The 12,665-nt window shown below is 44.5% G+C and overlaps 3 protein-coding genes across 3 annotated transcripts in view; 1 reads left to right on the top strand and 2 right to left on the bottom strand.

The window, feature by feature from the left end:
* Positions 1-12,665, top strand: part of LOC118024879 (keratin, type I cuticular Ha1) — a 28,926-nt gene that overhangs the window by 14,445 nt on the left and 1,816 nt on the right. The gene's annotated exons all lie outside the window — the stretch shown is intronic.
* LOC118024882 (keratin, type I cuticular Ha3-I-like) lies at positions 28-1,608 on the bottom strand. Its single transcript, XM_035027088.1, has one exon. The coding sequence runs from the start codon at positions 557-559 to the stop codon at positions 158-160; it is 402 nt and encodes a 133-aa protein (XP_034882979.1). The 5' UTR covers positions 560-1,608; the 3' UTR covers positions 28-157.
* Positions 7,799-12,662, bottom strand: LOC118025115 (keratin, type I cuticular Ha1-like; the record flags this gene model as incomplete). The annotated part of the gene is made up of 6 exons (XM_035027450.1): positions 7,799-8,241; positions 8,366-8,491; positions 8,586-8,747; positions 9,662-9,818; positions 10,799-10,881; positions 12,588-12,662. Coding segments are annotated over 6 exons (828 nt in total), but the record flags the coding sequence as incomplete, so codon positions are not given.

Genomic DNA, 12,665 nt, shown 5'->3' with positions numbered 1-12,665 from the left:
TCACCTAGCCTGAAAGTCTCAACGTACTTGGCTCTGAAATCATCTGCAGCCAACTTGGCATTGTCGATCTGCACCACCAGCCTGCCGTTCTCAGACTTGGCACACAGAATCTGAAAACAAGAGTCTACTATGAGGGCCACTTGAACTTGAAAATGTCTTATTGTTCAAGGACAGTCAGCAGCTGTTGCACCCCCACATGGCACCCCCTCACCTTCTGCTGGAGCTCCTCGATGGTCCGGAAGTAGGACTGATAGCTGGGGCACATGAAGGGCACCTGCTGCTGGCACCACTCCCGGATGCGGCTCTCCAGCTCTGCGTTCTCCCGCTCCAGCTGGCGCACCTTCTCCAGGTAGCTGGCCAGACGGTCGTTCAGGAACTGCATGGTCTCCTTCTCGCTGCCATTGAAGGAGCCCTCGCAGAACCAGCCACAGTTGCCCACGTTGGCGGGGATGTTGCAGGCCCCGGGCAGGGTGCAGGTGTGACAGCTGGCGGGCACGCAGGGCCGGGAGGAGCAGGTGGAGCGGCAGCTCAGGTTGGGCAGGCAGCAGTTGTAAAGCATGGTGCTGGAGGGAGTGGAGCTCTGAAGGTCAGTTTCAAAGGCTGATTCCTCTCTCTGGTGTAAACCCTGGTCCTTTCCAGGGCTTTATATTCTGTCAACCATGGGTGTGGTGACCACATGCACCATTACCCCCTTTTACCCTATTTACCCATTTTTCCATTTGTTATTTAGCCACCTCACGCGAGTCCTTTACCTCATAAAATGCTTTACCCTGGCTTCCTGCTAAGTCAGGACTCCTCACCAATTATGCTGGTTGGTTAAGACCTTCAAAGTGACCAACCCATTACCTTGCCAACAACACTTGTTCACAGGGTGTTGATTTGGGGTGACAGCTGTACCCTGCCCCCCAGAGAGGGGCACGTCTATGCCTCTTTCTCCTAAAGGAGGAAACATCTATGCCTCATCCAGCTCCTGTTCAATGAAGACTCTGTGAGAAAAGCCATTTAAGGAAGCCCACCTGGAGACTAGACTGTTTGGTAGGGAATCCTGGAAGCTGAGATCAGACCTACGAGGCCATCCTGTTGAACAGCCCTTTGATCTTCCATCCAGGCAAGATGGAGGCAATTCTCCTCTCTCCTTAGGGGGCTGTAGGAAGTCCCACCAAGCTCCATTTCTACTATTACTCAATGTTCACAGAATGTAAAGAAAACGAACAACTTGGGAATACCTACCCTTACACACAACATGAGTGTCATCACAATGCCTCCTGCTTACTGAGCACCCACTGTTCAAAACACCTCATATGCCTTATCTCCTTCAGGCCTCACAAAACCCTTTGGAGGGTAGATGAGGACACCAAGCCTCCAAGAGGTTTCCTATGGCTCCAGAGCTCCTATGAGGTGAGCCAGCATTCAAACCCAAACCTTTCTGACTCCAACAGCCATGCTCTCTCCATCACACCAACTGTCTCTCTTCCTATCTCCTCACTGCTGAGATGTAATAATGCACAAATGAATTGAGTTCAAGGAACCTCAAGCACTACTAGACATTATCCCCTCCCAAATTAGAATGGGCCAGGAAACAAAAGCCTGCTCCCTAATCATTTCTATTCTAATGGAAGAAAGTTTACTAAGTAAGTAATTGTAATACCTGCTAAAAGCTTGAAAAAAGGAAACCCTTGGTTGATTTGATGGAGAAACATCTAAGCCCAGCTCTCCAAAGGATGTGATCCTGAAAAACCGCCACATCATGATATGCTTAATAGCATCTTGTGACCATCAGTACATTTTGGAAAACAGATGTTCTGCCCTCATGCTATTCCAGATGAAGATACAAACTATGAGGATTTTATGTTTAATTGATCAGTACTCAAAACAGGACAGACACTCCTTAAAGCAGTTCCTTTTGGAAGCTATGTACTAATTCCTCCTCTACAGCTACCACTCCGATTACCCCTTCTACAAAGTTGACCTCACAGTCTGGGACACTTTCTTTTGGTTATCCTCATTAAAGGCAAATCTTCATCTTCTGAGGGTGTGTTTATTTTTGAAACCAGCCAGACATAATTTGGAACCAAGCCTAGAGAGTGGGATAAACAATCACACTTAGTAGTGTCTTTAATGGGTCAGAAACACATTGTGACTGTAAAATAATAGTGTACATTTTCTTGGGTGGTTCTGAAAGACATTTCCAATGTGGAGCTTCAAATATGCTTCCATGAAAGACAGCAGATTTGGAGTAAATGTGTGGCCTCCCAGAGCATAATGCTTTGAAGGCACTGCCATCCTTAACCACATTCACAATCCACAACTCTCTGCCCTCCTGCCTGAATCTCTACCTTTAGAGAGATATGGGATGGATGTGCTGGTTTAAAATCAGTACCAAACTGATTGAAGCCCTATTGGATCAGATCAAATAACATAAAGCAAATAGCTGGATTCATTAGCTTTTCTGTTTCCCTCCTTCTTCTATGCTCCAGGCTTCAAAAGAGAAAAATCTAGACTATGGCACTTTTTTAAAGACTAGGAAAGGAATGCTGTGTTATAGATTGGCAAAAAACGTCCCTGGGGATCCCTAAACCATTACGGCAGCTTGAACCTCAGAGCAAAATGACCCAGAGGCAAACGTCCCTGTATCTTCAAAAGTGGAGTGTAGAGTTTAGAAAACAGGACTACTCCTACATCTTTTTTTTTTTTAAGATTTTATTTATTTATTTGACAGAGAGAGAGATAGCGAGAGCAGTAACAGAAGCAGGAGGAATGGGAGACGGAGAAGCAGGCTTCTTGCCGAGCAGGGAGCCCGATGTGGGACTCGATCCCAGGACCCTGGGATCATGACCTGAGCCGAAGGCAGACGCTTAACGACTGAGCCACCCAGGCGCCCGACTACTCCTACATCTTGAGTAGAAATAACCATGATTGCTGCATAGCTGCATGGTCATTAGATTATAATAGCTGAGAGGATTTGGGTTTATTGAGAAAAGAGCCAAGTTTCAAGTCATTTCCCAGGAATTCTGGAAGGCAGTTGCTTTTTATTTATTCCACTTACTGTGTGCTGTGAATCTTTACCTTTACATAAGCAATGCCATTGTCTCTAGTCGATGACCCTTCAATAAACATGATGAGCAAATCAAATCCTAACAAACAAAAAGGTTTTATACCTGCCCATGTAATTGTGGCAGACGCCGTGGTAAGGCTTCTGGTCACCAGATGTGAGAAAATTGCAGTTGAGGTTTAAAGATACTGTTTACTATGGAAGCCAAGGCTATTTCTGTGGGAGAGATCACATGCAAACTCACCAGTGGCATTTAACCACAGAGTGGAATCAGGGTAGATCTGCTGAGACCATCCTCCCCATGGCAGAACTTTCAAGGTATTAGGAAGCCTCCCCATTCCTTCCCAAAACCATCTTTTCTGATGGCCAGGTACTGGCACTTAAAATGTTCATCATGAGAAATGTAAACTCATTCTTTGGGAAATGCAAAGTAACATATTGGGCCACTTACAGATTTACTCCATTTTAATGTAGATGAATGGCAAGGAGAGACCAGGAATGCTATCACTGGACACACACAGACCAAGATACTGATGTTTGCCTAAAAGAGATGAAGAGTTACCCACTGGAGAATTAGAAAAGCAGAAACACTGTTTGATACCAACACCAGCCCACCCTGCTGGGTCAGCCCCAGTTAGAGCTGCTTATAAGAACAAGATATAGGGCGTCCATAGACTGTTTCATAAGGGTGTCTGTTGCAAATTTATCAATCACCCAGCCTTACCACATTGAGGGGAGAAATTATGGTGGTGATCTAGGAATTAAACCAACAGGTTTGGCTTTGGGAAAATGCTCAAACAAAATTTCCAATGAGGGACAAGCAGGGGAGGACATGGAGAATCAGCCAGGTCAGTAGTAACATGGGCTGAGCAAAGAGAGGTACAGCACCCCAAAATAAGATTCAGTGCTCATTACTCACATTCTCTCTAGAGCTGCCATTGTTTCTCTTACACTCAGTCTTCAACTCCCAAAGGGAATGGAGTTTGGAGGTCTTCAGGGACCAAGCCAAATCAGAAAAATGCAAAGTTCATCAGTATGTCTTTAACTCTATCCAGCCTAGAATAGAGGAGTCGAGAAGAACATGAAACAGTCCAAGACAATATAACTTAATAGTCCTAGTCTTCTGGGAAGGCTGGATTCAGGAACCACTCAGAGAAGGGATGAAAACCTATTTATGTGACTGCTCTACAGATCAAAAGGAAGAGCAGATGCCAAAACATTTTAAGAGTTACCCAGTGTATAAAGCAAAGTAAGCTTCATGTTCAGTAAGAATATGTTGTGTTGAACTTTTGCAGTAAGTTTACTATCAAGTTGGTGATTTGAAACAGATGTGAAAGAGTCACTGATGTATGGCTTTTTCCCCCAGCATCCCATAGATCCTGCTCTCCCTATGGTCACCAATGATCTCCCTATTGCTATGTCCACTGACTTGTCTGAATCCTCAATCTTCCTGACCCTTCAAGAGAGACAGTATCTTCACCTAATTAAAGCCAAGTATACCATAGAATACCGTAAGTGGAATAAATAAGGAACAGTAACACTAATGAGGATTCATGAGAAGGATGCATTGACCATCCCCCCCATCAAAACCCCAACTTCTTTTGACTTCTATGTTGCCTCAGCTGCTTCCCACTCCAATTGTTTATAACCAGATGTCACCTCTCTCCTTGGGAACTGGGCCAAACCAAGGAGGAACCTCATGTCAGGGACTTTGGAAAGTCTGAGGCCACTCTATCATTTCTCCCAGTGGTTTCCAAGGTTACCCCTAGTCTAACATCATCCCCCTTGACAGTCTTAACAACTTCTACAGCTTTAACTGATCATTTCTGTTTAGGTAACTCTCCGACATTTCTCCCAAATCCAGTCATTCTCTTCCAGCTCTCTCCACTGGAGCTCCACTGGTGTTTCATTTTCTCAGGCTCAAAAGTGTCCCTCGTGTTGACCCAAAGTAGGTATTTAATCAGTACTAGTTTCCTTCCTTCTCTCTCCATTGTGCCTTTACCTCCAATCAGCTTCCATATCCTGGGCTGTGCCTCTGAAATCCACCCCTCCCTCGGCCCACCACTCTCCTCCCAACTCAGTCTACTGTCCATCATCAGCCTTCCAATTGTTCTTCCTTCTTTCCCACCCAACCCCATCAACTTCTAGGACCCATCACAACCCAGCTTATATGTAGCTGCCAGATAGATCATATGCCAAACTTCTTTACAAGCAAATCTCACAGATAACCATGAAAAGCACCAAAGATATGTTCATCCATGACTACTTTGCAGTTTCATCTTCCACCACCATATTTATGCTTTGCTCCAGCTAGAAATTGGTCTGTCGAGCTCTAGATACACTCATCTCCTTACCAGGCATAGCTCATGTTCATAAAAACTTTCCCTCTTGTCAGACCGGCACACACTCATCTGTCCAAACATACCCCATCAAACTTTATTTCAGAATTATGCTAATATCATATAGTAATCATTGATTGAAGTTGGAAGGGAAGTACTTAAAGTTTTAATAATCTTCTCATGAATACTTATTAGTGTTACTGTTCCTTTATTCCAATTACAGTATTCTATGGTTTTACACTAGGCTTTAATTGGGTGAAGATACAGTCTCTGTTTAAAGACAAGCAGACAATATTTGTATGAATGGAATTTTTGGGTTTTCAAAGCCCTGATTGAGCTCTACCTCCTCTTGGAGCCTCTTGTTACCACTCTTTCACACTTCAAACTATAGAAATGATCCCTGAAAGTATAGTCTTTCTCTCACACTTCAGAAATTCATCATTCTTCATTTACACCTTTCTTGAGCCACATTGATGTTTGTCTGTAGCAGGGTTGTCTCTTTGTCTTGTCCACTCTAGACTATGAACATGCTGTGGGCTAGGACTGGGGCTCACTTATCTGTGTGTTCTCAGTGCTCCACACAGTAGTGACACACACAGGAGATGGTTGATTGCACTTGTGTAAGTTAGATAGTGTCAAATTAAATGAAGAATTGAGATGGTGGCCAATAGAATTGAGAGCTTTAATAATTCAGATATGAGTCAAGTGGGGGGTAGGATTAATGTCTGTTGGGGGAGACAATGAACACTGGTCTTTCTTGAAATTATAAGAAATAAAGTGATACAGAAGTTACAGAAGAACATTTTAGACCTATTTATAAAGACCTAGAGGAAAGAGGGAACTTGAAAAGAGGGAGGTAGGGAGATGCACTTGCCTGCATTTAAAGGGTCTTTGGATTACAGTGTTGAGTATAACAAGTGGGTAACAAGAGGAACCAGTCTGGCAAAGATAAGTTGGAGTCCAATTAAATGTGATGTGGCAACATAATACCAACTCACACTGTCCTATGGGCAACTGAAGACCTAGGACTTGAGCTAAAATGAGAGCTTTGGGAGTCGTCAGCATAGAGGTGCTAGTTCTCCCTGAACAGGGATAGAGAAAAAGAAACACAGCAGAGGATCTAGGCATTTCCTCCAGTTGCAACAGAAAGGGGAAAGTCAGGCTAATAGGAGCTGGAGAACAGGTAGTAGGAGATATAACAAGAGGACCCAGAGTGTGAGGGTTTATGGAAATCATTGAAGGTACATTTTGAGGGAAAGGCAGGTATCTATATTAGCAATACCAGTACAGCTGACAAGTTGAAAGGAGAGGATAGCTTCTCTTTCAGCAGTTTCTACAGAAACTGATCTTTAGGCAGTTTAGGAGAAAGGGGAGCAGAGAATCAACCCTGAGTGATGAGGGTGACAGTGGGAGATAGCAGTGAGGTTTGGGGAGGACTCTCAGTATTGCCAAGGACCCTGCAGCCAAGGCAAGATGGTCATGAGTGCTGGAGGCCAGGTTTTCTGTACAGTGTTCCCTTGGTGGGAACCTCCCAGAAGGACAGAACCCCTTCCCCATCATTTGCCAGTGGAACATATTGGCTGGGGTCAGTCATTTAATGCATTTCTTCCTAACAAAGGGATATTTTTATGAAACAGCCACAGCAGGTTATTTACAGTACATAAATATGAATGAGAAACACATTTACTATGCCAGAGAAATAAAGTTTATTGGGAAGTAAATGAAGAAGCTTCCTTGCATTCCAGAGAATACCAAAGAAGCAAGAAAAGCAGGAAACACAATACATGCAGGAAATGCCCTAAAAGTAATACCTGGAGCTTGGATCACAGGGAGCTGGACATCTTCAGAAACAAAGACACTCAAACTTCAATAGGAAGGGATTTTCCAGACATTGGAAGTTAATGATGTGTGTCTTTGTTTGTTGAATCTGGAAAGCATTTCCACGTCTAGAAATATCACATTTGGCATGGCTAGGCTTCTAACTGGCAGTTGAGCTCCAACAAAAGCAGGACCTAAGGACTTTTCCTGTGCTTGATCTGAATGGCTTCATTGTTGTCTTCAAAGAGGATGCAAGTTCTTAAATTAAGAGCAACGCATTTGAGAGTTGCCACAGGACCCACAGGAATTTCCGCACGCATTGGTGGTGGCACATGGGTTGCAGGGGAGCCTGGGAGGACAAAGATTTAGAATGGATTGGGGATTGTGGAGAGAGCCCTAAGGTACCTAATGAAACAACCCATGAATTCTCAGTGGTCGGAGATAGTTGGAATCAAATTTGATTGTTATCAAATCCTTCTCCCCATCCCAGAAGGCCTTATGCTGAGGTGGAAAATTGTCCTTTTGAAAAATATGTTCTCATGCTCTTGAGCTCTCATGGAACTAACACAATCTGCCTTACCCAACAGTTATTGTAACAATCTCTCCACCACCACTTCTCCATTGTTAGCTCCCTGAGGCAGGGGATGTATGCCCTTCATTTTCAACCTTCAATTTCTGCTTAACTGTCACATAGTGAATTCTCTATAAACGCATGTTGTTTTGTGAGTTGAAAATGTGGCCCAAATGTGTATGCTCACAATGTCTTGTAGTCCCACCACATGTTTCCCAGAGTTCTTTGCCTCCTACTCACTTGCAGTCCTCGCTCTCCAGCAGGCCCCGGTACGTGTTGATCTCACACTCCAGCCGGGCCTTGATGTCCAACAGCACCTGGTACTCCTGGTTCTGCCGCTCCAGGTCACACCTGATCTCAGCCAGCTGGGACTCCACGTTGGTGATCATGCTCTGCACCTGGCCCAGCTGGGAGCTGTAGCGGGCCTCGGTCTCCGTCAGCGTGTTCTCCAGGGAGTCCCTCTGTGCAGGGAAGATAAAGAATGTCACAGAGCCGCTCCTCAGGGAGCTTCTCCATGGGGTTCCAGAGAGGTCCCAGGCTTCACGAGGTCAGAAGAGTGTGGACAGTACCCTGAACAACACCCACCAGGTTGTGCTGGGCCTGCAGCTCAATCTCCAGGGCGTTGACCGTGCGTCTCAGCTCAATGATCTCCGCCTGGTAGGACTGCAGCTGCTCCGAGCTGGACATCACTTGCTTGTTCAGCTCCTCGGTCTGAAACAGCACAGGGGAGAAGACAGGGTCAGACCCTGCCTCAAGGGCCCCGAGGGGCCAAGTGTCCCGAGTGGCCATGTGCTGAGATGCCCACCTGGGTGGTGAACCATTCCTCCACGTCCCTGCGGTTGGTCTCCACCAGGGCCTCATACTGACTCCTGGTCTCATTGAGCACACGGTTCAGGTCCACAGTGGGGGCTGCGTCCACCTCCACGTTGAGGCGGTCTCCAATCTGGCAGCGCAGGGTGTTGACTTCCTGAGGGAGGAAGGGGGACGAATGAACCCACAGGGGGAAAAAATGTCTATAACTAAACTCTCTTTGAGTGAGTCCAATATGGTGGGGAGAAGATTGCAGTGGAATTAGAAAATATGAGTTGAAGCCCAGTGGATGTAGAACCCGGCTAAGTTGCCTCTGTGTGATTCAGGCCTCCTGTCTGAGTGTCTCCTCATCTGCATGATGAGGCTGCTTGAATAAGTGATTGCTAATGTTTCTTTCCAATCCAAGAGTCTATCATTTCCTTCTGATTTTCCCTTTGTTCAGTGATAAGTCTGGCATGGCATCTAGTTTATAATTACTGCTACTTAAATGTAGAGAAACCAGATATAACTCCTCCCATTTATTTCATAGTCTTCTACCCTTATATACTGTCTACTTGGGGTAGTTTCCTTTTCTTCAAAACATCTGATCTTTGATACAGGTATCTGACATCCTATATTACATTCAACCATGAAGTCTGAGTCAACCATTATTTAAATTCCTTCATCTCTCTCATTTTTCCCATCCATCCATCCATCCATCCATCCATTGGGTTCTAGTATCAGGTGACATATAATATCAGGAAGTTTGCTGTCTCTTTCTAGTCTTGGTCCTTAATTTGGCACCTTCAGAAGATAATAGATCTTGTCAAGCAGTGGGAAGTACTTTAAAGATCTTTGTGTGGACTTCTGGCCATATATCTGGCCCCAGGTAGAAATAAGTCAGCTCACCACATTCTTTTCGGTAAAAGAGGTAAGCTTATGACTCATTCCCCCCAAATCCCCCAAGTGTGTTTTGAGCAAGCAGCAAAATGTTGTGTTAGCTCTAGGGTGCTTAGCAAAGACCAACCTGATCCTGCTCAGGAGAGGTGTGGAACTCTCCATATGGGATGATGGGGACTGGGACTCCCTCACCTGCTCATGGTTCTGCTTGAGGCTCAGCAGCTCCTCTTTCAGGGATTCCACCTGGGCCTCCAGGTCGGCCTTGCACAGGGTCAGCTCGTCCAGGATCCTGCGCAGGGCACTGATGTCTGACTCCACCAGCTGCCGCAAGCCCAGCTCCGTCTCGTACCTGCACACACAGGGGAATGTCAAAGGGAGTCAAAAAAGAAGACTCCTTCCAAGGATTTACTTGGCCGACCTAGTCAAATTCATTACATTTTGAAAGTTTTTGAATTTTTTTAAAAGTTCCCTTTTTGGAAGGGGAGAAAATACCACTGTGCTGAGTAAAAAGACCTATTTCTTCCCTGAGATCCACAGAGAAGGTATTGTTGGGGGGCCTATCTCCACAGTTTTAATCTGATATTAACTGCATTTGCTCTGACAGGTTGCTATGGATTAAGCCCTATCTTGCCTCTTCAAGTGAGTTGATGAACTTCATAAGTCTGTTATACACATTGTCTCAACATCTCTCCAACCACCTTGAAAGCAACCTGGTCTTGTGATAAAAACACTGATTTAGAAATCAGTTAGGTTCAGACTTGCAGTTATGACTGTGGATAAATTCCTTCATGTCTCTGAGCCTTGATTTCTTCATCTATAAAATGGAAACCAAACTAACACTTTACAGGGTTGGTCTGAAGATGAAGAAATGACATAGTAATTACAAATACATTGTAAACTATAAAGTCCCACAAAAATTCAAATGCAAAGGATTCTTATGATTGTAATGATCACACCTAGAAAAAATGATATTCTGAAATGGATTTTGCCTCCTATTTTTTTGATTTAATAACTTTTTTTCTGATGGGCTGATAGTGATGAACCTATACTAAGAAACAAGTGTGAAATTCACTTTTAAACTTGGTCCACGTATTAAGTTGAAAAAGAGAAAGAATGGGTGATTTCTTTCATTCCTTAAAAATAAGCTTAAAACACAGCATTCTTGCATTCAGTGAGGAAACTGACATTTAACCTAACTAACCCAATGCAAGAATCCTCCCAATGCCATCCCAGACAACTTCTGCTTAAACGCACCCAGGACAGATTTCATCACATTGCGATTTAGCCTGTCAATTATAAGATTTGCGCTGATCATTAGAAAAATCTTACTTGGTTCTGAAGTCATCTGCAGCCAGTTTGGCATTATCAATCTGTACCACCAGCCTAGTGTTCTCAGACTTGCCGCACAGGATCTGGAGACAGGATTCATTATGAAATGAGTTATACTAAGAAGGAATGTCTTGTGCCTTACAGTGAAAAGCTTTTTTTTTTTTTTTTTTCAAATACACATTCCTGCCAAATACCTTTGAGTCTTCTCAGATTTTCAGTCTGGGGATAAAAGAAGGATTAATTAATAGCACTGTTCATTTCAAAACTAAAGGAGTTAAGGAGAAATGTGTCCCTTTGTCATTAATTCTTCTCTCCTTGGTCTGCCTCTGGCTTCCTGCAGGAATTGAGCATACTGGATATTAAGCCTCCCTTAGAGTGACCTGTGTCTCAGTTTGCTTAGAAATAGGAGGCTCCTGGGATGCTAAACCCAGAAAAATCCCAGCCAAACCAGAACAGGCTGGTTTTCCTATTCTCACATCCCCTTATTCTAGTCCTGCTGACCTCTTTCCACTCTCTGTCATATTGCCCTTGCCCATGCTTTTGCACAGAGCTTCTCCTTCTATATGGAATGCTCTGGGATGTCCTCACCCACTAGCAAGACCCCTTGCATGACCCACATTCCCCCTCCAGCCCGGCTCCTACAGGGGGTCACCTCCTCCATGCACCCCCAACAATACTTTGCACTTAGCCAGTTATGCTTCTCCCCTTCACTCCAACCATGTCTGTCTCCCCTATTAGACTATGAGCTCCTGAAGGAAAGAGACTGTTTCACTCTGTACTTTATCCCTCACTCAAGCACTGTGCCTTATATTCAGTCAATATGGGCAAATGAATGCATGATCTTCAAATTGCATGGCCCTTATCTGGCATTCACTTTGCTAGCACCACTGAGCAGTGGACAGTTAATCTCCTCAGAGAATCGAAGGCTTATGCCATTGAATATAAATTCCTGCTCATCCATCTAACCCTACTCAGATATTCCTCTTCTGGGAAGCCCTCCCTGACCTCCACCATGTATTAGTCCCACCTCTATGCTGACTTTTTTTAAAGATTTTATTTATTTATTTGACAGAGAGAGACACAGCAAGAGAGGGAACACAAGCAGAGAAATGGGAGAGGGAGAAGCAGGCTTCCCGCAGAGCAGGGAGCCCAATGCAGGACTCGATCCCAGGACCCTGGGATCATGACCTGAGCCGAAGGCAGATGCTTAATGACTGAGCCACCCAGGCGCCCCTATGCTGACTCTTATCTCCACTTCTACCCCTGCGTTTCTGGTCCTGAATTCTCACCTGCATGCTTGCTCTAGTGGATGGTACAGGGTCTGTGTATATTAGTGAGGTTTATATGGTCAACAGCTCTTTTGCTTTGCTACAGACACTGTCTCTTGCTACAGCTTTGGAAGGCTTTAAGTATTTGAGGATCCACTTAGGAAATTACTAGCTCCAAGAAATATTTCAGGTGCCTATTTTTTTAAGCTGTAAGCCTAAAAACAAGACCAGGATATCATAATAGAACTAAAAAATCAGATACTCTGGTTTTAGTAAGAAGCAATGTAAGATTACAATGACTGATCGTAGTCTAATGTCTTACCCTATCCCAGTCCATATCCTTCCTTGTGGGGCTTCCCAAATAGATTTTCTAAGATGATTTGATGTGTCCTACCTAAGCCAATGAAGTCAATGTCTTTATGACCGTAGCTTTGAATAGTCTTAGATCCATTTCAGAAGTTGATATGTTAAATTTAAATAAATAGTTAACTAAATCGGCAGCGTGGTGGCCACCCCCTCACCTTCTGCTGGAGCTCCTCGATGGTCCGGAAATAGGACTGGTAGCTGGGACACACGAAGGGCACCTGCTGCTGGCACCA

This window comes from Mirounga leonina, unplaced genomic scaffold (genome assembly GCF_011800145.1).
Source record: "Mirounga leonina isolate KUSES-001 unplaced genomic scaffold, KU_Mleo_1.0 Mir_200, whole genome shotgun sequence".
Classification (NCBI taxonomy): domain Eukaryota; kingdom Metazoa; phylum Chordata; class Mammalia; order Carnivora; family Phocidae; genus Mirounga; species Mirounga leonina.
The sequence above is the reverse complement of the archived record's forward strand: the minus strand, read 5'-3'. Positions and strand labels throughout refer to the sequence as shown.